This window comes from Ascaphus truei, chromosome 1, assembly GCF_040206685.1.
Source record: "Ascaphus truei isolate aAscTru1 chromosome 1, aAscTru1.hap1, whole genome shotgun sequence".
In the NCBI taxonomy this organism is placed as follows: Eukaryota; Metazoa; Chordata; class Amphibia; order Anura; family Ascaphidae; genus Ascaphus; species Ascaphus truei.
Genome location: NC_134483.1, coordinates 69,538,910 through 69,566,233, shown reverse-complemented (window position 1 = coordinate 69,566,233; position 27,324 = coordinate 69,538,910). Strand labels below are relative to the sequence as shown.

Genomic DNA, 27,324 nt, shown 5'->3' with positions numbered 1-27,324 from the left:
TTCCTTTTAAAGCACAATTGTAACTGTATTGATTCATGTCCCCAAAGTCTCGCAGCCAAAAAAACGGAACAAATTTGGTGCAAAAATAAACACTTGGTTATGGAAATCGTAACACCAACCATGTGTACCAAATTGTGCAGCTCAGACCTGTTTTGTTAAATTCATTTTATGGCCTTCTCCTCTATCCCCAAAAATGTAGGTTTGAACTGGCATCAGCCTCTCTGGCTAACATGTCTACATTAACTGTCTGGAACAAACACATTCTATCCCATTAAGTGTCGCAAATTGAATTTTTGACGTTCACTTGACGCACAAAAATCTAAAATGACATTGCGATTGTGTGCGCCTATGTATTAACGTTTTTTTCTCAACGTGCGACTTAAGTGCAATTTTTTTTAATTCAATCACGTAGGAGAAGGAGCGGCTCAGTTAGGATAGACACTGGTAACACTGAGTTTGCATCAGGGAACCTGGTTCAATTCCTGGTGTTGGCTCCATGGGGAAGTCACTTTATCTTCCCAGGCACCAAACACTTAGGCTGGTTCTATAGTGCGGCCACGTGCACGTGCACGGCAGTTATAGATGGCTGAGGTTAGTCAGCCCTTCTATACAAGGGCCGTGCGCACACGGAAGGGAGTGGGGAGCCGACAGACAACGGGGAAGATTGGGAAAATCATCTTTTCGCGCTGCTACCGGCGCTGAATGTATGTATATGTGTGTATGTATTTGTGTGTCTGCACAAATGTACTAAATATTTTATTTTTACCAATGTTTTTTTTTTTTTTTTAATAAATAATAAATCACACACACACACACACACACACACACACACACACACACACACACACACACACACACACACACACACACACACACACACACACACACACACACACACACACACACACACACACACACACACACACACCCTTCACAGCTGACAGCATACACACAAAAAGCATGCGGCACGTGCACGTGCCTTCGAACAGACGCGAGGCCGCACACACTGTATAACAGCCCTGAGATTGTAAGCTCCATGGGACAGGGACTGTATCTGTAAATATTCCTATGTACTACGTGCTTTATTGTAATTGGGAAGTGCTTTGAGTCCCATTGGGAGAAAAGCGCTATATGAAATAGAGTTATTATTATATTGTGGCACAAAGAAATATGAAAAAAAGGGGACGGCTCAAAGCTCAAAACAGAGAGTATGAGGAAAAGTATATAATAATGTCAGTATAATGCAGGACAACAGTTGCTGAATGTGAGGGGAATTTCAGGCGCTGGGTCCGTGTTAAGCAGCTTGGAGAGGTGACCACAAGCAGGGTAAGTAGTGACGGAGTTCCAATGGATAAACGCTATTGGGAATGTAAATATAGCAGAGGAAATGTATAATACATCTGTAGTCCCGTTTCTAGCCCTCCGTCGACTGCGTCTCCTCGTGATGTGGGGCGTGAGTCAGTAGTACGCCGTCCTCCTCCTCTCTCCAACACTGTGGAGCTCCCGAGTGCCGGTGGTGTGTGTCACAGCCTCCGGTCCGTCCGGGAACACTCCACTTGGTCCGTAGGTTCCACGTGAGTCTCGTCTGTAGTAGCGGATCCCATGTAACACACCCTCACAGCAACTGTGCGTCTCACCAATCATAAGATAACATGAACAGAAGAAGGCTCGGCACAAAACAGCGAAGTCCCAAAAATAAGCACCATCAGCTCACCAGTAGAATGGAAAAGTTAAAAAAGTTTATTAAACTACATAAAAAAAACAAAAAAGCAAACATAACAAAACAGGAAAAAACCTCCCACGCGTTTCAGGCTCTAAAAGCCCTTTCTCAAGCGCTATATGAAATAGAGTTATTATTATCTTGTTGCACAAAGAAATAGAATGATTTGCATGATACGTAGGCGTAAAAGGTATGTACTTAAAAGAATTGCATCTGTACCAAATCAATAGTTGAATCTGCATCAAAATTGTGCACCAGGTAGAACCAGGAATGCAACACGACGCAAAGCGCCGTTTCAGACTGCGAACGATGCAGCATAACCACGCACATTTTATTAAGGTCTGTACTTCTTTTTAATAATACAATGTTGACACATTCTTTTCAAAGCTCGCGCCCCGATGAGTAAACTTGTTACATATTTTATTTTAAAACATTCCATCCGGAGACTTTGCAGCAGGTGAAAACAAGAAAAAATAAACACCTTGATTTACAGATGCATAGATCTATGTGGAACTTTGTGCGCAAGGTGCACTGAAACCCCTCTAAATGTATTATTAACTCTTCCCTGCCTGCAACAAATTGCAAGACGAGCGCAGGCAGATTTCCCTGGAAGAGAATGGTTTCAAGGGAATATCCCAGAAATATGTACAATATGTCGTCTGGCAGAGAAGAGGTGAGAAGAGGTTAATGAGTGCCCCTCAGAGAAAGTGGCCGGCACAGTTTATATGTTGTTTAAGCTACAAAAATGGTGTTTGTATTATCCCTTTGATGAAAACAGCTTAGGCCAGAAAGCTTTGTTCAATGGGTGAATAAACCTGTTGATACTTTCCTAGCCCCTCTGCCCCTCCTATGTGTCGCCAGACCCCCGCACCCTGCCTCTGACAGCAGGTGCCAGGCCCCAGGGGGGAGATGTGAAGGGAGGGGCCGGGCCTCCCTCACACTACACATTGCCTCAGGCAAGGGCTGCTATTTCAAGGACCACCGTTGCCTTGGCAACTGGCACGCGCGTTCCTGGTGAAGCGGCGGGAGCAGCGCTGACTGCTACAAGCCCCCGCACCCCCCCCTCCCGCGAGCGGTTCTTTCGCCGGGAAAAAGTTCTCACAGTAGTGATGTCACAATCCAGAGGTTCCCTCTCCCAGCCAATCAGCAGCGAGCGCAGCTGGGTATAAAAGCTTTTGCCGCTGCAGTTGCTGTCAGATGAGCGCTGCGTGTCCAAGGTGCAGCAAAGGGGGTGGGGGAAAGTATAGGCAAGCAAGTAAACAGCAGCCATGGTGCGCTGCAGTGTCAAACATCCCGGGTATCACTTGCCAACAGCCGAGCACCCATTAAGCCCTAGCAAAAGAAAAAGGGATGGAGCCTTCCCAGAGGATGTCACCCCAGAGGACAGAGGGGAGAGCAGCCCGTGCAGGAGCAGCGGTGCTAACGTGAGGGGCAAGAAGGCCAAGTACCTGAGGCACAGAAAGCAGAAGCTGGAGCTCAGGAGCTGCGATTCGGGGGTGTGCGACCTGTTTGAGACCCCCAGCCCCAGCCCCTCATCAGAGGCAGGCAGAGCTGGGGTGGATCCATGGGACACCTGCCCAAAGATCTCAGAGAGGCTGGATCTGCAGACATTCAGAGACTATGGGGAGACCTGCTATCTCTTCAAGAAGCATCTGGAGGAGAAGTTTCTCACTGCAGACAGCTTGGCAAACCAACCACAGGTGAGATGTCTGCAACAGTCCAGCATGTATCTATCTCTTCTTTGGCAGAGGGTTAGCTCTTGTGCTGCAGAGGGGCCTGCAAAACAGCTTAGCAATGTTTTACAGGCGCTTCTGACAGCGGAAAGGGTTCCACAGCATTTTATGGGGTATATGCAACTACCTCTCTGCACATGGTCTGTCATACTGTGGTTGTGTTTGTAACAGAGATCACATTGTCACTAAGAAGATTGATTACATTTATTGCATGAAGTGCGCTGGTGCTGCACTGGGTGCAGAGCATACAGATGGCAATAATCATCACATTTGCTAGAAAACAGCAGTTAATTAAGGACACCATGACTACACATAATTCAACATGAAAGTTCATAGTCGCCTAATCAGGAGATTTGCTCTCTTCTGTGGCTCAACCATCAAATATAATCCATAATATATTTTACAAAGAAAAGGAGAATGGGCGCATCAGTTTCTAAAAAAAAAATCTCATTTTATTCATCCAACAGTTTAAACATTTTGCAGTATATAAAAGATCACAGTAAAAAATTCATATGTACGGCAACCTCCAGGTGCCACAGAAAGATCCCACAAATAATGCAAATCACATGTTGGGAGTTAGGCCAGGGATCTGGTCAAAAACATGCACCCATATTTCACCCATATTTTGTTTGTTTCTTCTCTGTAAAATATATTAACAATAATCAACTTATTGTCTTACCTATCAAATATGTGCTTAAGTAGGTACACACACACTGCTTGTTTATTGTGTTATTTAAAACTTAATGTTGATTTAAGTGAAGAAATCACAACCTTCTTCATAGCTAAAACTTCTTCTGAACTCTGTGCTTTGTTGTTATTATTGTGTCATTCATTTGCAAGGTACCTACATATCCCACATATCCCACCATATATCTTTATTTATATAGCGCCATCCTTCAACATAGCGCTTTACAGCAGTAATATACGGAACAATGAGTCAGCGCTCCATTCATAAAAGTTGACATTAGGAAAAGGAGTCCCTGTCCCGAAGAGCTTACACTCTAAGTTATATGCAGACACTACACAAGGAGATTTCCAGACAAATGATTAACCCTTTTATGTTGGAGCAATACATGGCACTGCAATTCATTACTGTCCCCTCAAGCACCTCAGGGGTCAGCCATTTGGAAAAACATTGTAATAATGTAGAAACAATGATGCAGCAAATACTGTATGATATGTAAAGATGCTCTTTCACTGTCAAAATACCTGTGCCTGTTTTGCAAATACTGAGGTCTCAATGATGCTTTCTTGGCAGCTAAAGGCGGAGTCTCGGTGTAAACTCATCAGCTGGCTCATCCCTGTGCACAGACACTTAAACCTTGGCTTCGAGTCCCTGTGTATTGCTGTGAACACCCTGGACAGGTTCCTCGCCTGCACCCCCGTGGCATCTGATTGCTTCCAGTTAGTGGGTGTCACATCCCTGCTCATCGCATGCAAACAGGTATGCATATTCTCTATGGGTATCACAGAAAGGACACATATTGTTTCTGAGCCCTATTCTAGCACATATTAGGAGTACTGTAGCTCTTGTGAAAATCAGGGGGAAAGGCACACATTCTGGGCCAGTCTCTGGAAATTGTGCTTTTGCTGACACTAAGATATATTTCTGAACATACATATTCCGGTGAGATTGCATAATAAAACAACAAGGTGAAACATCTTCAAAAGTACATCAATAACTTAATTATTAAATAATATTAATTTGAGGAATAACCAGTGTCAAATCTGAAATCATTTCCCAATGCTTGAATCCTATTTATTTATTTTTTTAAATGCCATTTTTTTCCAGTTAAAGTAACCTGACATTTTCTTAGATTGATTCCTTAACTGCTTGCCAGCCCTTGAAATCATCATTTTTTGATTTACAGTAAATCAACGCAGGGTTGACTTCACAGCCCCTTTTTTTGCACCCGTTTAAAAATGGAGTAAACGACCCTTTCCATGCCAGCCTGTTGGCAAAAGGGTAACATTTCCATAATCAGGCCTGCTGCTGATACTCTGACCTTTGACCTTTTCAGGTGGAGACGCGACCTCCTCGGGTGAAGCAGCTGCTTGCCCTGTGCTGCAATGCCTTCTCTCGAGAGCAGCTCTGCAACCTGGAGTGCATCATCCTGCTCAAACTGCGCTTCCGCCTCGGAGCCCCCACCATCAACTTTTTCCTGCAGCATTTCTCCCTGCTGTGGGCAGCCAACGGGGATCCCTCTGACGGAGAGCTGTCCCAGGCCTCCATGTCCCTGACCGTGGCCAGAGGTGTGGCGGAGCTGAGCCTGGCCGATTACGCCTTTAACGCCTACCCTCCCTCCATGATGGCCATTTGCTGCCTGGGACTGGCAGACCGCAAGCTGTGCCACGATAGTCCCGTACGCATGCAGATCAGCGGCTATCCTGACAGCTTGATACAGGAGTGCATGGACAACCTCGACTTGCTTGTCTCCTTAAACCAAGACTCCTTGCACCGCCTGCTGCCCAACGAGCTCCCTGAGAAGAGTATGGAAGTGGATCATTAAAGACTGGGTATCCACACCAACTTGGACTAATTTTCCACTTAGTGGGTGAAAAGAAGGACTAACGTTTTGCGTGATGAATTACAACGCTGCTAAAAACTTGCAGAGCAAGAGTCTGGCAATTGTATCTTTAATATATTAAAATGAAGTACTTGTTTTTTTCATGGAAGCATTTTGATAGACTTCTGATTTAGCAGTATTGCCTTTTAGCTGCATACTTGAATAGTAAAATACAATTTCTATTTATTTATAGTGCAATATATTTGTATTATGTACAGATATAGAAACGTAGGATGTGATCTATGTAGCAATGAATTGTACTACCAATGTATTATATGTTTTTGCACTGATAATATATTTTTAAATTAATTTCTTACATTTGTATATAGTGTAGAAAATCTAATAAATGCACAGTTTATATTGATGAACATTGATATTAATTTGAAAGTTGAAAATACTTGAATAAAAATCTCATCAAACAAATGTGTGTTGTTGCATGCCTGTTTTTAATGGAATACTGATCTTGAGATATGAGATTGATGTATGTGAACTCCAAAAATGATGTTTTCCATATAAAACAGTAGATACAATGGGCACATTAATTCTTAGTGAATTTATAGAAATATTCCAGTGTGTACATCAAAAAAACTTATCAATACTTCAAAGAGGTACCCATGCTAACCCTTAAGGATAGCTATCAAAATTCTTCCAGTGATTTCTCATGCCATTTATTGCAACATATTTGTTACCCAAGTTACAAAAAAGGAACATAATGTGTTCCAGATAATCATTGGTAGAGGTTATATTCATCCACAGTTCAATAAAATGAAAAGCAGTCACACTTATCTCCCATAGCAGTAGCGTTGGTGTCCAAAGATGCAGCACTCTAAACATCCATGTGAATGTCTCCAAATGCGTTACGTCTTGGGTCCCTACAACCCCTCAGACAGGTAAATCAACTTTAAAACAACCTTTAAAAAAAAAGGTATTATTATCGTTTATTTGTAAGGCCCCCAACATATTCTGCAGTGCGGTACAGTGGGGGCACAGAGAGATGTAAATGACATAAACAGAGTTACATACCAAATAAGGACAGGCATGCACAAACTGATGGAAATGAGGGCCCTGCTCGTGAGATCTTACACTCTATAGAAAATAAGGGGCAATGTTGAAATAAAAGGTAAAGTGGCTGCTCATTGTGGGACAGAGCATGTGGAACCTTGGGAAGACTCCCCCAAGGTTCAAAAAGTATCCGACCGCTCCTCTTACCGTGCACCCCACAACTGGAACAACCTACATGAGACGCCACTAGTCTAAGTTCTTTCAAAACTAAAGCTGTCTCACATTTGAATGTGGTCTGTAACTGTTACATACACCTATAACTTATTATATCTTTAACTGTTCATGCAATGTCTTTATATTTAATGTATAACCATGTTTACCTAATGTAATGCAATGTTTTTATACATGTATAACCCTGCTCACTTAATGTAACCATGTATCTGTCATCATAACTCTGTGCCCAGGACATACTTGAAAACGAGAGGTAACTCTCAATGTATTACTTCCAGGTAAAACATTTGATAAATAAATGATATTTCAGGATGGAGTTTTGTGCAGCCTGACCGCTTTTACCATTAAGGTTTGATGTTGTGGATGTTAGGGGGTGTTAGTGTGTAGATTGGTCAAGCTGTGCAGCTGCTCCCAATGGGTTGGTGGGGGGGAAGTTGGATGTTAGGGGTATGCTAGATAGGCTCCCTTGAAAATGTGAGTTTTCAAGGAGCTTTAAATGTCTGAAAGCTGGAGGAGAGTGATGGTACATGGTAGAGAATTCCAGAGAAAGAATTCTGATACCCTCAGAATTTTTTGGGAGAATGCTTAAAAAATGCAGTAATCTTTTCCATAGCTACTACATGCCAGATCATAGGTAACACTAGATATAGGGAGGCAGGGGAAAATTGAGCTACAGCGCACAGAGCCACAGAGAGAATATAGGAAACCATCTTGTTCTGAGCATTATAAGTATTAGGTATTGATTTTCCCAGCAACATAATTCGTGGATCAAGTTGAAGTGAAAAATCTAGTCCCTGTTCAATAAGATCCCTGATCTGTGAGCAAAGGTGACAGACATTCTGCAGGTAGGTCAGCTCCCCCAAGGGGAAACGTAATTACACATCCTCAGTGCTCATCTCAAGCGTCTGAGGAGTTCTGCAGGAAGAAAATGTCACTGCTTGGTATACACCCAGTGATTAACTCAGTGGCTCTCAATCCATCAACACCCAACAGGTCAAGTTTAAGGATATCCCTGCTTTAGCACCGGTGGTTCAGTCAAAATTAATGAGCTCATGCAGGGACATCCTTAAAACCTGACCTGTTGGGGGGTTTTGAGGACTGGAGTTGAGAAGCCTTGGATTAAAAGTCACCTCTGCATTTTATTGTACACAGCACAGCAGCACACTAAGTACAGGCGGTCCTCGCTCTCCGTCTTCACTATCCGTCATTTCACTTTGCGATGGACGGCGTATCTGACGCGGCACAATGCAAACCTATGGGGCCGTTTTCCAACCCCGGAATGCCTTATACGATGCTCACTGCCACTGATTAACATCGGACTCACTTTAAAACACTTTTACTTTCCAACACTACTTTACAGAACGAATTCCATTGGATAACCAACCTGTAATCTGTTTGGCGACACTTTTTTTGTGTTTTTTTTTTAAAATAGGGTTGAAGCAGGGGGTCTCCGGAGCCGAACCACGTTCATTTCAGCTCTCGGGGCCCCGAGATAATTACCTCCATCGGTGCTGCCGGTAGGAACCCCTGCTGGGTTTACTATATGGCGGTATAAAAGTCCTGCGTCCTGCTGGCCAATAGGAAGCCATAACGTCATCCCTTGTGTATTTGCCCATGTGAAGCGGGAGGTTTAAACTGCACAGAGATTCCGGCAGCACCTACGGAGCTGAGTATCCCGGGAGGTACGGGGTTTCCGGAGCTGAAATCAACGCAGCTCAGCTCGGGAGATCCCCTGCATCAAACCGATTTAAAATAAAAAGCATAGTGTCGCCTGGAATGCTCCTCTAAACTGAAAGCTGATATGAAATTGAGAGATAGGTCAATGAAATATTTTGGGGTACATTTTACAGCTTACTATTCTAGTCAATACCGAGATAACTCCCCAGACTTATTTATGTCTCTTAAAAAATGATATGGAGGACTGGAACTGATAGTATTTCATGGATAGGAAGAATTAGCAGATATATGTTTTAGAAAACTTTACCATGGGTAAAGTGGCACAGGGATTATTGTATAAAGTGTTGCGGTCACATAAAAAGAAACATTAATACAAAAGGCTTGAGCGTCCTAAACAAATATGGAAGGTCCATGTTAAACCTGAAAAGGTTGTATTCTCCACTGTTCCTGAAATCAAAAATTTTTTTTTACAAGACTGTTGTAAGTAGAACTTTACATTTTGGGGGTGGTTTCCCTGTTTTTCATGTTGTATTTTTGCCTATTGTGATGGCTACAGATTCTGGTTGTTTACCTCTGTGAGACCCTTTCCCCCCTAATTTTTTAATCTCTAAACAAATATGCCCAATCAACTCCACTGAAAGCTTGTCAAGTGGTAACAGGAGCAGAGGTATTTTAACTGAATTATCTGAATATATCATATTTATGACTCTTCTAATGTTGTCTGATTCTTGGATCCTTGGAATAAATCTTAATCGAGGTGACTACGTTTGAGAGAACTAATTTAATTAATATCTTGCTTTATATAGTTTCTTGAGACCTGGGTCCAGGTATGTTTTAATGGTCAGCAGAGCTAACAGATTATGCAGCGATATTCAACGAGCACCTTGAACGCACCCCCCAAAAAGCAACTTTTGAATGACTTTTTTAAAGTTCGTGAGTTTTGCTACTTCCAAAAGATAGATTTGTAAGACAAAAATGAAAGACAAATATCAGTACAAATAAAGATATAAAAGCTATAGGGTTGCAGTGTGCTGCAGGCCACGTCACTACAGAAGAGAAGCCTCTTTACGTGTTGATTTAGTGGCGAGATGGGTATTTGTGTCCCGTGATAAATAGCACCTCTTTGTACTTTCAATTTCAAAAGAAGGGAAAGATAAAGAAAAACAGAGGTAGGTACAGTATATCTTATTCTGGACCAATTCTATACTATTCTAAATATACAAGTTTCAGGCTGGGACGGAAAATGTGAGAGGTAGTTTGTGTATGTGTGTATTGGGGGTGGGGGGGGGAGGGGGTAATGAGTGTATGTGTGTATTGGGGGGGGGATAGTGAGTGTATGTGTGTATGGGGGCGTTAGTGTATGTGTATTGGGGGGGGGGGGGAAGTGAGTGTATGTGTGCATGGGGGGTAGTGTATGTGTATTTGGGGGGTAGTGTGTGTATGTGTGTTTTGGGGCGTTAGTGTATGTGTATTGGGGGGGGGGGGTAGTGAGTGTATGTGTGTATGGGGGGGTAGTGTATGTGCATTTGGGGGGTAGTGTATGTGTATTTGGGGAGTAGTGTGTGTATGTGTATATTGGGGGGGTAGTGAGTGTATGTGTGTATGGGGGGGTAGTGTATGTGTATTTGGGGGGTAGTGTATGTGTGTATTGGGTGGTAGTGTATGTATGTGTGTATTGGGGGGGTAGTGAGTGTATGTGTGTATTGGGGGGTAGTGTATGTATGTGTGTATTGGGAGGTAGTGTATGTATGTGTGTATTGGGGGGGTAGTGAATGTATGTGTGTATTGGGGGGTAGTGTATGTGCATTTGGGGGGTAGTGCAAGTGTATCTGTGGGGGTAGTGTATGTATGTGTGTATTTTGGGGGTAGTGTATGTGTATTTGGGTGGTAGTGTGTGTCTGTGTGTATTGGGGGAGTAGTGTGTGTCTGTGTGTATTGGGGGGTAGTGTGTGTATGTATGTATTTGGGGGGTAGTGTATGTATTTGAGGGAGTAGTATATGTATGTATTTGGGGGGGAAAGTGAAGCCATGCTGCCATCTCACATATAAATAGCTCTCAGTGTTTGGACCCACCACATAGATAATTGAGTGTCTGCCGGGTTCGATTCCTATGATAGACTTTATTTTCCACCATTTATTTATATGTGAGGAGGGCAGGGGGGTTATTGTGTGTGTGTGTGTATGACAAATGACAAACTATTTTGCCCAGAAAAACAATGAAAAAACAAACAAAATAAAGGGACTTATTATTGTGAGATGCATTTTATTCCCCCACATATTTAATTTTTTGCCTAATTCTGATTTAAGTGAGTTTGTTGTATGTTAATACTTATATAGTACTAGCTGAGATACCCGGCGTTGTCCGTGAGTTAAATTTCCCGCTCCCTCCTCTCCCTCTATTTCTGTGCTCCCCCTCTTTCTCCGTTCCCTTCCCCCCCCCCCAGAGGGAGGGAGGGACAGTGGACAGGAGGGGGGGGGGACAGTGGACAGGAGGGGGGGGCAGTGGACAGGAGGGGGGGGGACAGTGGACAGGAGGGGGGAGGGCAGTGGACAGGAGGGGGGGGGGGACAGTGGATGGGGGGGAGGGGGCAGTGGACAGGACAGGCACCCGGCGTTGGCCTGGCTTAAAATTTCCCGCTCCCTCCTCTCCACTCCCCCAGTCTGTTTCTCTGCTCCCCCCTCTCTCTCCGCTCCTCCCCCCCCATGCGCAGCTCCGGTCCCCACCCTACAGTGTCCCACACACACACAGTGTCACACACACACACACCTCACACACAGTGTCACACACACAAACAGTGAGACACACACACACACACAGTGTCACACACACACACACACACACACACACACACACACACACACACACACACACACACACACACACACACACACACACACACACACACACACACACACACACACACACACACACACACACACACAGTGTCACACACACACAGTGTCACACACACACACACACACACAGTGACACACACACACAGTGTCACACACACGCACACTCTCCCATACACACACAGTGTCACACACACACACACACTCACAGTCTCCCATACACACACAGTGGACAGGAGGAGGGGGGGGGTAGGGAGAGTGGAATGTCCGGCGATCCGAACAGGCGGCTCCCCACCTCCCGCCAGCCGTGACTGCGCACCACCACCACACCCCCCGCGCCCATCCCCCTCCCCACGCGGGCAAGCAAGGGAGCGCCGTGGGGAAGGGGACCAGAGGGAAGGGCATGTCCCGCGCGGCCGCCACTACACTGTTCCCTCCCCCCGCTGGCATGTCCCGCAGCGTGCGGCGGCTCACTGCGGGTGGTGGTGGGGGGGATGTTGTCGCGCTCACCTTGGTCCCCATCCTGCATGACCCCCTGACGGTGTGCTGTATGGGTCTCCTTGTACCGCGCCTCCCATACCACAGCCATGTGCATCGCGTCCTGCAGAGCATTGCACAGCCAGGGTAGGTGAACTGCGGGTGGGAGGGGGGGGGGGTGATGGAGGTTGGAGCCGGCGGGGAGGTGAGCTGCGGGTGAGGGGGGGAGCCGGCGGGGAGGTGAGCTGGGGGGGTGATGGGTGTGGGGGTGATGGGGGGGGGAGCCGGCGGTCTGGGCCGGGTGGTTGTGCGTGTGTGGCAGTTGGGTGAGGCTGAGGGGGAAGGTGAGCTGCGGGTGAGGAGGAGTGACGTCATAGAGCCACGCAGGCCAATGAGAGACGTGCGGGGCGGGGCAGGGATACAGACTAATCTGATTGGCCAGAGGCTGAGTGACAGACCCACGGACCAATCAGATTCACCACATCTAGCAACAACACCACAAATTTCAATTTTATATATTAAGATAAACCTCAGGGGCGTAGCTATAGCCGGGGCAAAGCCCGTGGGCCCGCACTCTTGGGGGGCACCCCCTGTCGGCGGCACATTGCGGGGCCTGAGATGCGGGAAGGAAGCACAGAGGGGAAATTACTGCCTCTGCAGAGACTCCGCAGGTGGGCGGGGCCTAGGGCAGGGGGCGGGGCCTCAAGTAGTGCAGCGTGGCGCTGCAGCCTGAGAGACGGGCTGGGAAAGGTGAGAGGGAGGGGAAGGGTTAAATCACAGGGGTAAAAACAGACATGAAAAGGAAAGGATACAGGAAGGAAGAGACACAAAGAAAAAATGAAGTACAAGAGAGAAATACATACTGTATGAGGGAAAGAGCAAATAGAGAGGGAAAGAGAGCAAAGAGAGAGAAAGAAAGAGAGCAAAGATTGAGAGAGACCAAAGAGAGAGAGAGAGAGAGCAAAGAGAGAGAACAAAGAGAGAGAGATAGAACAGAGAAAAGAGAGATAAAGAGAGCAGAGAGAGCAAAGAGAGAGAGAGAGCAGAGAGAGAGCAAAGAGAGAGAGAGAGAGCAGAGAGAGAGAGCAAAGAGAGAGAGAAAATAGAGAAAGAGCAGAGAGAGAGCAAAGAGAGAGAGAGAGCGAATAGAGAGAGAGAGCAGAGAGCAAAAAGAGAGAGAGCAAAGAGAGCAGAGAGAGAGAGAGAGAAAGCAAAGAGAGAGAAAGAACAAAGAGAGAGATAGAGTGAGACTTGAGGGGGAGAAAAGAGAGAGAGAGACATGAGGGGGCCCTGAAATTTGTTTTGCCCGGGGGCCCACACGTCTAGCTACACCACTGATATACATATTAGTGTGTGTGCAGTATATGTATGTGTTTGTGGGGGTGTAATATTCATGCGTGTGTTGCGGCTCTCTGAATATTTTGGACAATTTTTTTTTTAATAAAATGGATCTTGCTTGAAAGGTTGCAGACCCCTGAAATAGGCAAAATAATGGTGCGTTTGACTCTAACCTCCACCTTCTTTTTCTCTCCCCCACTTTCTTTATCTTCCTCCACTCCTTTCTGTCCCTCTCCTCACTCTCTCCCTTCTCTCACTCTACCGCATCTCTTTCATTTAACACCTCATGATTTCATCAATTATTTCCGCCTCCCTCTCCTCCTGCATTCTCACATGTCAACTGACTCTTTCTTCATCTGCTTTCTGTCTAAACTTTATATCTGACTCTCCCTATCTGCCACCAGGCTATGTGCATTATGATGTCACAGATAAACTCACGGAGGGGCGGACAAAACTTTTTTATGATATATCTTTATTTTACTTTATTAAAAAAAAGAAGATTACATAACATACGAGTGTGCCAATGGATGAAAAGATACATCAAGTAATCAAGATATAGCAGTCCACAAGAGTATAAACGTTTGTTTCAACCTGTTTGCCAATCTAATCACAAATCTTAAGAAAATAAAGTTGTTAAATAAAAATGTTATGCAGCAAACCTAGTATGTCTGATAGCCTTATTTCTTCTTGTACTTTGCACATACTCCCTTTTAGTATATCATTTGTGTCTTTAACATGCACTCATTTTCTTGTACTGTATTTAAACTGAAACAAACTAAATAACTGTCACACCATTATACTTTGAGAGTGCAAGTAGAATGGACAAAAGGACTACGATTGGTGGATGTTACCATTCATGCCTTAATCTAAAGATTATTTTGCATGTTCAAATGGCTTTAAAATATAAACCCTTGTTCCTAAGGGCACTTTTCAAATATAAGATTGCAATTTCTGTAAAAATGTGATACTCCTAACGTCACTGGGAGCGTCTTTATAGATGTTAACACATGATATGTACACAGGAAGAAGAGACCTGGGAGAGTATGATAGCTGTACAGTACACACACAATTGCATATGTAGAGGTCTCTTTCCGTTTCAAGTTGTCACAGCTGATGGCGTCTGGTTTATAGCACAAGGGGAGGCTGCTTTCCCTCCTGCAATCTCGTCTCCTTTTCCTCCTCTTCCCCATTTCAGCTAATATATATTTATGATTGCACATTTGTATCGTTACTACACTACACGCCTGTTATAACATCCGGAAACAGGCAGTACGCTTCCAAGCAAGGGGCACGTTATGTTTGCTTCTTTAAGGGAAAACAGACATCAATCTCTGTCCCTGGAAAAAAAAAAGCAACGCGCACTTTAGTTGTAACTTTCACTTCTCTATGCCCAACACATGTAGCTGCACCTCGCACGGCTGCTCTGCATGACTGAAGTATGCCGTATATTCTGCAGTATTAATAACAGTAGAATAATATTGAACATGCAGAATAATAAAGAAAACGACGTAGAGGATTTTAAGCTGTCAGTATTCGTGACTTATAAGAAGCTACGCAAGAGGCACTGACTTAATTTTCAAAATTAGATTCACATATAAGGAGGCATTTAATGGTGTGCTTGTCCTCGACAGAGTCACTGGTTGAGCCACCTGTCCCGAAGCAGGGACATCCTTAAAACCTGACCTGTTGGTGGCCCTTGAAAACTGGAGTTGGCCACTCCTGTGCACTAACACATTGCTTTAAAAAATAAACAAGAAGAAGAAAGCAGAGCACTGTTTACATTCAAATAAATGGCATTTCTTGCCTTCTTGAATTAATAAAAAGTATAATCGTCACCCAAGAATTTGAGACTTTTCCATGAGATATTGTAATAAGCCCATTTAAAAATGCGGAATTTTCCAATAACTGATACACAATAGGCTTTAGTTGCAACTGTGTTAATGCCCTTAGTATTTCAACGGCAGCTGCTTAAACAGTTGTGCTTTTATTTCTTTTAATCCCTCGCTAAATATAAAAACTAAGTATAAATAAGCCGCCTTGGCAACAAAAAGTGAAAGAGTTAAATTAAAAGGAAGGGCTGCCCAGTATCACAGGCTAACCCTTTCTGTGCTGCCAAGTGATTACAAAGGGATTTATTTGCAGTAGATACAAGTTTGCCAAGTGACACCGTAGTTTATAGTGCGTTTTATACATTTACTGAACATACTCAATTAAAAGCAGCATGTAAGGTTAGGATAGTCAGGAATATATGTGCGTCCTTCTAGCAGAAATCCTCGCTAAAAAAGCCGCTGACTTGTGTTTGTAGCTCATAAGTGTGGCAGGCAATGCCAACAGAGCCTTCTCCTAGCTTAGTGCAGGTGGTACTGTATGTACTTCAGACCAGCAGAATCAGTAGGCAAGAGTACAGCACACACCTAATAATCATGTCCATGGGTGTAAAACCAAATTTCCATTTACTGAAGTCCCACAGAAACAACAAAGGGCCAGATGTCTGCTTAGTGCAGTCTTTTTTAACCCGTTTCAGGTTAAGGAAACACGATATTTATATTGTGAAATTCTGAGGCATTTTTACCCTCTCTAATAGCGCATGTGAGATCAGATGCATTGTAAGGAACCCCAACCCTCTCTATTAACGTGTCTGAGATCACATGCATTGTAAGGAGCCCCAATCCTCTCTAATAGCGCATCTGATATTAGATACATTGTAAGGAACCCCAACCCTCTCTAATAGTGTCTGAGATCAGATGCATAGTAAGGAACCGCAACCCTCCCTAATAGTGCGTATGAGATCAGATGCATTGTAAGGAACCCCAACCCTCTCTAATAGCGCGTATGAGATAAGATGCATTGTAAGGAACCCCAACCCTCTCTAATAGCGCGTATGAGATCAGATGCATTGTAAGGAACCCCAACATTCGATAATAGCACGTCTGAGATCAAATGCATTGTAAATTCTCATCAATCATTTTAAAATGACCTGAAAATTTCAGGGAACCCTTGAGAGATGCCCACAGAACCCAAGTTTCCTAGGAACCCCTGTTGGAAAACACTGAGTTAGAATAAAGGTGCAGCATACAGATGTTTGGTTAGAGTAAAGGTGCAGCATACAGATGTTTGGTTAGAGTAAAGGTGCAGCATACAGATGTTTGATTAGAGTAAAGGTGCAGCATACGGATGTTTGGTTAGAGTGAAGGTGCAGCATACAGATGTTTGGTTAGAGTAAAGGTGCAGCATACAGATGTTTGGTTAGAGTGAAGGTGCAGCATACAGATGTTTGGTTAGAGTAAAGGTGCAGCATACAGATGTTTGATTAGAGTAAAGGTGCAGCATACAGATGTTTGGATAGAGTAAAGGTGCAGCATACAGATGTTTGGTTAGAGTAAAGGTGCAGCATACAGATGTTTGGTTACAGTAAAGGTGCAGCGTACAGATGTTTGGTTAGAGTAAAGGTGCAGCGTACAGATGTTTGATTAGAGTAAAGGTGCAGCATACAGATGTTTGGTTACAGTAAAGGTGCAGCATACAGATGTTTGGTTAGAGTAAAGGTGCAGCATACAGATGTTTGGTTAGAGTAAAGGTGCAGAATACAGATGTTTGGTTACAGTAAAGGTGCAGCATACAGATGTTTGGTTAGAGTAACGGTGCAGAATACAGATGTTTGGTTAGAGTAAAGGTGCAGCATACAGATGTTTGGTTAGAGTAAAGGTGCAGCATACAGATGTTTGATTAGAGTAAAGGTGCAGCATACAGATGTTTGGTTAGAGTAAAGGTGCAGCATACAGATGTTTGGTTAGAGTAAAGGTGCAGCATACAGATGTTTGGCTACAGTAAAGGTGCAGCATACAGATGTTTGGTTAGAGTAAAGGTGCAGCGTACAGGTGTTTGGTTAGAGTAAAGGTGCAGCGTACAGGTGTTTGGTTAGAGTAAAGGTGCAGAATACAGATGTTTGGTTAGAGTAAAGGTGCAGTATACAGATGTTTGGTTAGAGTAACGGTACAGAATACAGGTGTTTGGTTAGAGTAAAGGTGCAGCATACAGATGTTTGGTTAGAGTAAAGGTGCAGCATACAGATGTTTGGTTAGAGTAAAGTTACAGCGTACAGATGTTTGATTACAGTAAAGGTGCAGCATACAGATGTTTGGTTAGAGTAAAGGTGCAGCATACAGATGTTTGGTTAGAGTAAAGGTGCAGCATACAGATGTTTGGTTAGAGTAAAGGTGCAGCATACAGATGTTTGGTTAGAGTAAAGTTACAGCGTACAGATGTTTGATTACAGTAAAGGTGCAGCATACAGATGTTTGGTTAGAGTAAAGGTGCAGCATACAGATGTTTGGTTAGAGTAAAGGTGCAGCATACAGATGTTTGGTTAGAGTAAAGGTGCAGAATACAGATGTTTGGTTAGAGTAAAGGTGCAGCATACAGATGTTTGGTTAGAGTAAAGGTGCAGCATACAGATATTTGGTTAGAGTAAAGGTGCAGCATACAGATGTTTGGTTAGAGTAAAGGTGCAGCGTACAGATGTTTGATTAGAGTAAAGGTGCAGCATACAGATGTTTGGTTAGAGTAAAGGTGCAGAATACAGATGTTTGGTTAGAGTAAAGGTGCAGTATACAGATGTTTGATTAGAGTAAAGGTGCAGCGTACAGGTGTTTGGTTAGAGTAAAGGTGCTGCATACAGATGTTTGGTTACAGTAAAGGTGCATCGTACAGATGTTTGGTTAGAGTAAAGGTGCAGAATACAAATGTTTGGTTAGAGTAAAGGTGCAGTATACAGATGTTTGGTTAGAGTAAAGGTGCAGCATACAGATGTTTGATTAGAGTAAAGGTGCAGCATACAGATGTTTGGTTAGAGTAAAGGTGCAGCATACAGATGTTTGGTTAGAGTAAAGGTGCAGCATACAGATGTTTGGTTAGAGTAAAGGTGCAGAATACAGATGTTTGGTTAGAGTAAAGGTGCAGCATACAGATGTTTGATTAGAGTAAAGGTGCAGCATACAGATGTTTGGTTAGAGTAAAGGTGCAGCATACAGATGTTTGGTTAGAGTAAAGGTGCAGAATACAAATGTTTGGTTAGAGTAAAGGTGCAGCATACAGATGTTTGGTTAGAGTAACGGTACAGAATACAGGTGTTTGGTTAGAGTAAAGGTGCAGCATACAGATGTTTGGTTAGAGTAAAGGTGCAGCATACAGATGTTTGGTTAGAGTAAAGGTGCAGCATACAGATGTTTGGTTAGAGTAACGGTACAGAATACAGGTGTTTGGTTAGAGTAAAGGTGCAGCATACAGATGTTTGGTTAGAGTAAAGGTGCAGCATACAGATGTTTGGTTAGAGTAAAGGTGCAGCATACAGATGTTTGGTTAGAGTAAAGGTGCAGCATACAGATGTTTGGTTAGAGTAAAGGTGCAGAATACAGATGTTTGGTTAGAGTAAAGGTGCAGCATACAGATGTTTGGATAGAGTAAAGGTGCAGCATATAGATGTTTGATTAGAGTAAAGGTGCAGCGTACAGGTGTTTGGTTAGAGTAAAGGTGCAGCGTACAGATGTTTGGTTAGAGTAAAGGTGCAGCATACGGATGTTTGGTTAGAGTGAAGGTGCAGCATACAGATGTTTGGTTAGAGTAAAGGTGCAGCATACAGATGTTTGATTAGAGTAAAGGTGCAGCATACAGATGTTTGGTTAGAGTAAAGGTGCAGCATACAGATGTTTGGTTAGAGTAAAGGTGCAGAATACAGATGTTTGGTTAGAGTAAAGGTGCAGCATACAGATGTTTGGTTAGAGTAAAGGTGCAGCATACAGATGTAGTTAGGGTAATTTTCCTCACTGGCACATTATGTGATATTTTGTGATATTATGCGTTATGACAGCCATTGAATCCCATACAAACATACTTTCTGTGATATAACGGGGTATTCTGCTTTATAAGGGTGTGCAATAAAGTCTGCTATACAGGATCTGTAACTCTTTCACTGAATCACCCACTTCAAGAGCATCAATTTAACCAGAAGTATTTAAATCTAAATGACAGCCTTGCCTGCAATGTTTTCTCCATTGACACTGAAGGCATAGTCCCTTCAGGTTGTACTCTTCCTTATTAGGACCCTACATGGGCACCATTCATTTCTTATTTACATGGGCGTTTTCCATAAAGCTGTGCAGTCTCTTCCAACATGGGCACATAGAATAAATCAAAGCAATGCGTTACTGACCGGTTTTGCCCGTAGGGGATTAATTATTTCAGTGCTTAAAGCATGCAATGCTTCAATGGTTAACCCTTTCAGTGCATAAGAGGGTTTGTAAGCGATGAATTAGGCTGCACTGCAGGGATTAACCCTTTCAGTGCGGGGGTTCTGTCTGCATTTGCCCTGCAGTTTTAACTCCTTGAGAGATCTGGAAATTCATTTATTAGTCCTGCAATCATTAACTTTGTCAGTGCTGAAGGGGGACGAGAGAGTGGGGGGGGGGGGGGGTGGGGGTGTTGCTGCATACATTTCACTTAAATTAACCCCTTCAGGGCTGAATGACGTGCAAGACATGAACTGGAGTTGCAATAGTTACCCCCTTTAGTACTGGAGAAAGGTTCATGGCATACATTGGGGTTATAATGGTTAACCCCCTTCTCCATAATACACCAAATTCCACATGAAATAGTAACCCGTTCGGTGCCGGAGGGCGGTGCACTTGCCACGGTTAACACCTTCGGTGCTGTTGCATGAAGTGGAGCTGCTGTGGTTAACCCCCTGGGCGCCGGTGGATAGCGGGGTTACTGTTAAGACGTTGGTTTCTGTGTACACCCAGTCAGGACACAATCCAGATGGCAACGGATCCAGGCTCTGGTACAGAGGGCGCCAATGTGCGAGGAAAGGGCGCACACGGGGCAGGGGAGCCGCGGGGGGAGGGGTATTAGCGCCGGGCGCAGGCTGAGCGCACTGCAGCACCGCGCCACCTCTGCCGCCCACTGCCCAACCGCCTGAGCCTCACCCCTCCCTGACTATTGTCCTCTCCCTGCTCCCGTGTGTCACCTCTTCTCTCTCCCTGCCACTGTCACCAACTGCCAGGAGGCACATTAACCCATGCAGGGCAGAGGGGTGCCTATTAACCAAAGCAGTGCAGAGGGGTGCCTATTAACCCAGGCAGTGCAGAGGGGTGCCTATTAACCCAGGCAGTGCCATGGGGTACCTATTAACCCAGGCAGTGCCAAAATATACAAATTAACCTATCCAGTGCCAAGGGGTGCATAATAACCCATCAAGTAACAAAGGGTGGGTATTAACCCATCCAATGCCAAGGGATGCACGTTAACACATCCAGTGCTAAAGGGTGCATAGTTAATTTTTAACATATCCAGTGCAAAGGTGTGTATACACACACACACACACACACACACACACACACACACACACACACACACACACACACACACACACACACACACACACACACACACACACACACACACACACACACACACACACACACACACACACACACACACACACACACACACACACACACCAGCAAAAAGGAGACAGTACTCAGGTGAATGAAAATGAATGTATTAAATACAGCACATAACTCCAACGTTTAGATCCCACAGGGGGATCTTCCTGGGGGGGGGGGGGGGGGGGTGCACCCCCTTGAGGAAGATCCCCCTGTGGGATCGAAACGTTGGAGTTATGTGCTGTATTTAATACATTCATTTTCATTCACCTGAGTGCTGTCTCCTTTTTGCTGCTATGCGGTAATGTATACCTTTAATTATTTATATGGGACATGCACCTATTCATTATTGAATTTCTATTGGAGTGCCAGTGATTTTTTATCATATATATATATATATATATATATATATATATATATATATATATATATATATATATATATATATATATATATATATATATATATATATATATATATATATATATATATATATATATAGTTATTAAGACATCCAGTGGCCCAAGTGATGTATATAAATTGTTAACACATATGAGTCACATGCTATCGACATAACTTGTCATTAGTCCAAAATAATACATTGAGGCAAACTCGTTCTTCAACTTTGCTAGTAGGAGGTTATACTGGCACCGGGCTGGTTACCTTGCTAAAAACACACTGAGAGAAAACTTGTGTTCAGAAGGGGATAACACAAATAATAATGTATTCTTAAGCAGTGCTGTTTATTTAGGATGCAATCACAGCTACAGTTAACGCAGCCTGCTCATTTTGTTCTTGTAAATAGTTGTTAAAGTTAGCTGTGGTATTATGAAGGTTCCTCTTGGTATATACAGATGTAAAAACACAAATGGCGAACAGTCACCCAGGTCCCTATTAGCACGCACTCATGGGGCACAAGTACAATTGACAAGGATACATATCCATTGATTTAACCAAAATCCCACTACCCCAATGAGGGAATATCAACAGTAACAGACAGACGGTCTGTATAAAACAGAAGATAACAAAACTTTAACAAAGTTAAAAAAAGAATAAAAATGATCCCCTGAGGGGGGGGGGGGGGGTTGTATCAGGTGGAAAGCTGGTAGTGAAATCAATCAGCTTAATAGCTATATTGTAATAATCTTAACTGCACTACAAAGCAATCCATATATAATAGTGGTGCGGTATAGTCAATACTAATATAGCCCTGCTAAGGTATATATCCCACAAACTGAATACACATGTGGTATATCGTACTCTGCAGCCGCAGCAGAGGTGAGTATAATAAAGAGTGTGGTGTATAACAACATACACACTGTGTGTGCAGGCAGTATATTATGGTGCAATGGTAAACACCTGTACATCTAAGGATGCCTCTGTCAAATAATGCCCAACACTCAACCCCAAAACTGATAATATCAGAAAGCTGTAGCTACAACACCACAATGTCAGCAGTGTCTTGTATACGACTGTATCTCCGAGCAGAGTGAGATGATCTCCCGCTACCACTGTCCTGAACACCGTCCCGCTCGCAGGCGCCACAACCGTGACGTCACTGCACCCCGACGCCGTTTCGTGTCCGCAGACACTTCTTCAGGGGGAGGAGCTACATACCAGTCGCATCATGCGAAGGATATACCCTACAGAGTGGGTGGGACTAATATAACAGACCAATCACAGTAATGGTCTGATACAATATTGGTAATAGCTATTATAGTGACACAGTCTATCCCTTAATAGGTAAGTAAACCAAAACGAATACAAACAGACAAAAACAAACTTAAAGAGGTGTACATATAAAATCAACCTAACTAGCAGTGTGATGTAACTCAAGTGTAAAGGGAGACAGGATTCCTAATAATGAGGTCTTGGGGTATCTCTCTTTACCCCCTTTCTGATGTTATCAGCTCCCATTGGTATTACAAGAAAGCGATAACTGTATTTTTGTTTATATACAGATGTAAAACATACTGGACACCTAACAAGCTCCTATTGAACCCCCAAAATGACCACAACATATATATAAGCATATGAGTGTCACAGAGGAGTGCTACTGAGCATGGCAATATATATTTAAAACCAGAGACAGAACATAAAACACAGACAAAGCTCAGTTTTAGCACATCCAGTGAGACTCATACACGGTACAGTGCCTAAATATATATGTATAAATATCTAATAAGTAAAATGGTCTTTTAGTTTGACATTTTTGGCCAAAATTGTTGTAAGCCCCTGAGCCAACGCCACGGCAGACCACATATCAGGGGTCCATAACGCTAATATAAATTCTTAATAACCTGTGTAATAACAGGAAGAATGATTTATAGTAAATCTGTCAATATTAGTTGCAAAGTTCTAAGTCTGACTGAAGCTTTTATTAACCTGTACATTACCAGGAAAAGCACTCTGTTACAATAAATAAAGCAGGCAAAGGGTATACTTAAAAACAGTGTCTCTTGGAATGTTATCTGTGTATATCCCCCCCCCGTGTAGATGCGATTTATGGCTAGAGGTGTTAAATGGTCCCCGAATGTTAGTGATGTAAGAGTGAGTGTGTGTGTGTGTATGTATGTAAATATAAATGAATGAAGAGCCCACAGTGTATACAGCGCTTTACAAAAGGTGTGTGGAGTGAGAGTGTATATCAAGGATGTGGGTAGGTGTGGAAATGTGAGAGAGTGTTGCATTACTAAAAGTGTGTGTAGATACTATGTGGTCCCTATTGGTATATAGGGATGGAATAACATGAAGTATGTGTATATGTAAGGGGTAGCTGTGTGTGCATACATATAGCACAGTATGTATAGACATGGCCTTTAGCACTCATGGGAAGAGAGTTCACCTGTGTCAGTAATGACTCATTAATGACTCATTAATCTTCGGTCTCTGTTTAGGCCTCCGATAAGTGTCCAGAACAGTTGCATAAATTTGTATTCATGCAACCGTCTCTCTTTCGGTGTTTTAAGATTGCCTTTGAGTATGGCCACCCTCAGATCGTTCATCTTATGGCCAGTCAGAGAATATGTATATATTATACAAGTTTTACCCAAGAATTGTGCCAGTTTTGCACACACTATACAGCACTATACACTATACAGTAACATATACCCCCTGAAGACCAATGGGAATCATTTATCATGGTCTCCTGGCTGCAAAACTGAGGCAGAAAACCCACACTAAATTTATCAACAACATTTTCCCTCCATATAACTATTTTTTTTAAAGACAAAAATTCCCAATGTCTTCAATTGACTCTTCTTTCTTTGATTAATGATTATTATTTGACTCTTTTATTGTCCCACTTTTGAAGCAGCTGAGAAGTAGGACGATTTACACACATCTTATAATTGGAGGAATGAATCCTTTATTTTTTCTCCTTGTACCTGGCGGTTTGGGAATCCTACACCTCAGTGCAAACTGATCTGCCCCAAAACCTAAGAAGGCTGACTGACAAGTTTCTTACACTGAATGCAGCCACAGCCAGGGTCACACAAGGTGTGTGCCTGAGACTCTTTCTATGCTAAAGAAACAAAAACAAAATGTTACACCTGAGAAAGATAATTACTTGAACCTGCAGCAAAGAGACCATAACTTAGGGGGTTAGTCTTCTGGCTGCAAAAATAGGGCAACCCCCCCACCAGGTTTGTTACAGAAAGAACATCCTCACAGAAACTAATGGAATTCTGTTGTTCAATAAATCCAGTGCAGTTTTTGTTTCACTAATTTCACCCCAATTTTTAAGAATCCGATTGCCAATTCTTGGAGTCAGGAAGGAATTTATTTCCCCCCTTATGAGATATCATTGGATGATGTGTCACTGGGGTTTTTTGTTTGTCTTCCTCTGGATCAATATACTGTAAGTACGGATATAGGATAAAGTATCTGTCATCTAAATGTAGCTTAGGTGTAACTTGATGGACGCATGTCTTTTTCAACCTCATCTACTATGTAACTATGTAACTATGATAATTTGATCATTGACTCCATGGGCCCAAATACTTATTTAGGAGGTTATCTATCAAGGTCCTCCGGCTGCAAAACCTGGGTAAAAAAAACCTGGAATGGAACGTTTGGCCGTTTGCTCTTTATATGTCGCACACACACCCGGCACGCCGAAATCTTTAAATGTCCTTGGAGCGGCGCGGGACATATAAAGATGGTGTAGTCAAGATCGCGAGTGGCGAGGTGTCCCAACAGCGAGTTCTCCCGGTGGCGACATTTTGGCGGCAGAGCGGTGGCTGCAGTGTGGTGGCCACACGTCCAAGACTGAAAAAAAATAATCCATAGTTACATAGTTACATAGTTACATAGTACATGAGGTTGAAAAAAGACATAGGTCCATCAAGTTCAACCTATGCTAAATTTAAATCCAGCCTCAGATTGATACAGAAAAACCTTTCCCATTAAAACCAATGGATACTTTTCAGGCTCATAACTGGTACCAGGATTGCATAGCACTCTACAATGAGCATGGTAACAAAAAAGAGGTCTATTTATCCAAGTCTCCCAGCTACAAGTCTGGGGCAAATCTAATGCAAAAAAAAACCCCACCACTTGTATTAAGGAAAAGGAATTCTGTTAAACTCTATTGGATTTTTTCCCTTGATAAATATAGTGACATTCCTTTGAGCCGGTTTTGCAGCCGGCAAGCTCGGATATATAAACCTCAAAGAGCGTTATGTATCATAAAAGTTATTTATCAAAGTGTCCCGTCTGCAAACCAGGGGGGAGGGGGGGAAACTGCGCCTAACTGATATTGAATTGAGTGGGATTTATTCCTCTGATGAATCTGTCGAAGTTTTTTTTGCACCGGTTTTGCAGCCAAGAGTCTTGCAAAACTGGGGAAAGCAAGAGCAAAAACAATGGGATTGTTTTGCTTTAATTAACATTGTGCAGTGTTTGGGCTCCAGTTGTGCCCCAGCAGGGAGACTTTGACACAGGATCCTGTCTGCAGATGTATCTTTAAGGAGAGATATTACATGTGAACACTTATTTGCTCTGTGGCACTTAAAGGTGTTGCAATTATTTTCAAGCTGCAATAGATTGAGCTACTTTCCAACTTGTCCTGGCTGCAAAACTGGGGCCCTACAAACCAATGTCTTAATAAATGAAATCCCATTGAAATCAGATATTAAAGGTTATATAATATAGCAGTAGAGTATTTGTTATGTGTGTGTGTGTATATATATATATAAAGAAAAAAAAGAGCAAAAATCTAGCTATAAATATCCATATGGACAAATTTATTACATTTATGCTTGTTTTATTTACATTTTGTGTACTTTGTATTCCGCACATTTGTCTATTGCTTTGATTCATTACTTTGTGTCTAGGATTTAGGGACTTTGTTTTCCTGTCTTTTAATAAATCTGTCCATATGGATATTTACTGTTAGATTCTTGCACTCTTTTTTTTCTTTTTTTATACATTTATGGATTAGGTTAATCCACATTTGAGCTGCATTTATCTTCAGTATTTGGCTCTTCTTGGTCACTACATAAGTATGGTTTATATATTTTTTATAATACTCACATTATATATCAATTTGCGCAGGTAATTTTCCTTTTGTTCATATATATATACCACAATTATTAAGGTTATGGTGTGTAAAAAAAGTGACAAAAACTCTCCACAAATGAACATACAGTAATATTTACAGTTATATATATATATAAATTAAAAATTACTAGATGATACCATTCTGGGGCTAACGAAATGCTTTTATTTGTGTGAGCTTTCAGGAGACACTGATCTCATCTTTGGCCATGGTACATTGAATAAAACAGGCAAAGGGTTAACTCAAAAACAGTGCAGCTCGGCTAACAAGGTACTGATATATATATATATATATATATATATATATATATATATATATATATATATATATATAGATATAGATATAGATATAGATATATAGATATAGATATAGATATAGATATATATTTATAGATATCTCTCTCTCTCTCTCTCTATACATATATACAGTACTATAACAGATTAATATGTGCACTGTACACACGTTGGGAAAAAGGATAACCGGTGCATGCAGCAATTTAGCAAAATCTACTACAGTATTTCTCCCCTCCTCTCTCCCTTCTCTTCCCTCTGCAGACCAGGCACTGGCGGGCTCAGGCTGTCCTCTCCACACACTGCGCCTGCGCTGCTCCTGCTGCCAGGGACGCTTTCCCTTGGAGACACCTTGAGCCTCTGTGCCTCTGATTGGAGCACCCAGCACTTGCCAGCCAGAGCTCCCCACTTATAAAATAACTCTGCATGTGGCAAGG

The 27,324-nt window shown here is 42.8% G+C and overlaps 1 protein-coding gene across 1 annotated transcript; it reads left to right on the top strand.

Moving 5' to 3' along the window:
- The first annotated feature begins 2,932 nt into the window (after nt 1–2,932).
- CCNO (cyclin O) lies at nt 2,933–7,527 on the top strand. Its single transcript, XM_075576047.1, has 3 exons — nt 2,933–3,420; nt 4,712–4,897; nt 5,475–7,527. Exons 1-3 carry the CDS (start codon nt 2,989–2,991, stop codon nt 5,961–5,963), a joined length of 1,107 nt encoding a protein of 368 aa, XP_075432162.1. The 5' UTR covers nt 2,933–2,988; the 3' UTR covers nt 5,964–7,527.
- The last annotated feature ends 19,797 nt before the right edge of the window (nt 7,528–27,324 follow it).

Bases quoted from the DNA above. Each gene is read 5' to 3' on its own strand.
- CCNO (XM_075576047.1), top strand. From the start codon at position 2,989: ATGGTGCGCTGCAGTGTCAAACATCCCGGGTATCACTTGCCAACAGCC. The intron at 3,421-4,711 runs GTGAGATGTCTG...CTTTCTTGGCAG, and splicing joins GCTTGGCAAACCAACCACAG to CTAAAGGCGGAGTCTCGGTG. The intron at 4,898-5,474 runs GTATGCATATTC...TGACCTTTTCAG, and splicing joins TGCTCATCGCATGCAAACAG to GTGGAGACGCGACCTCCTCG.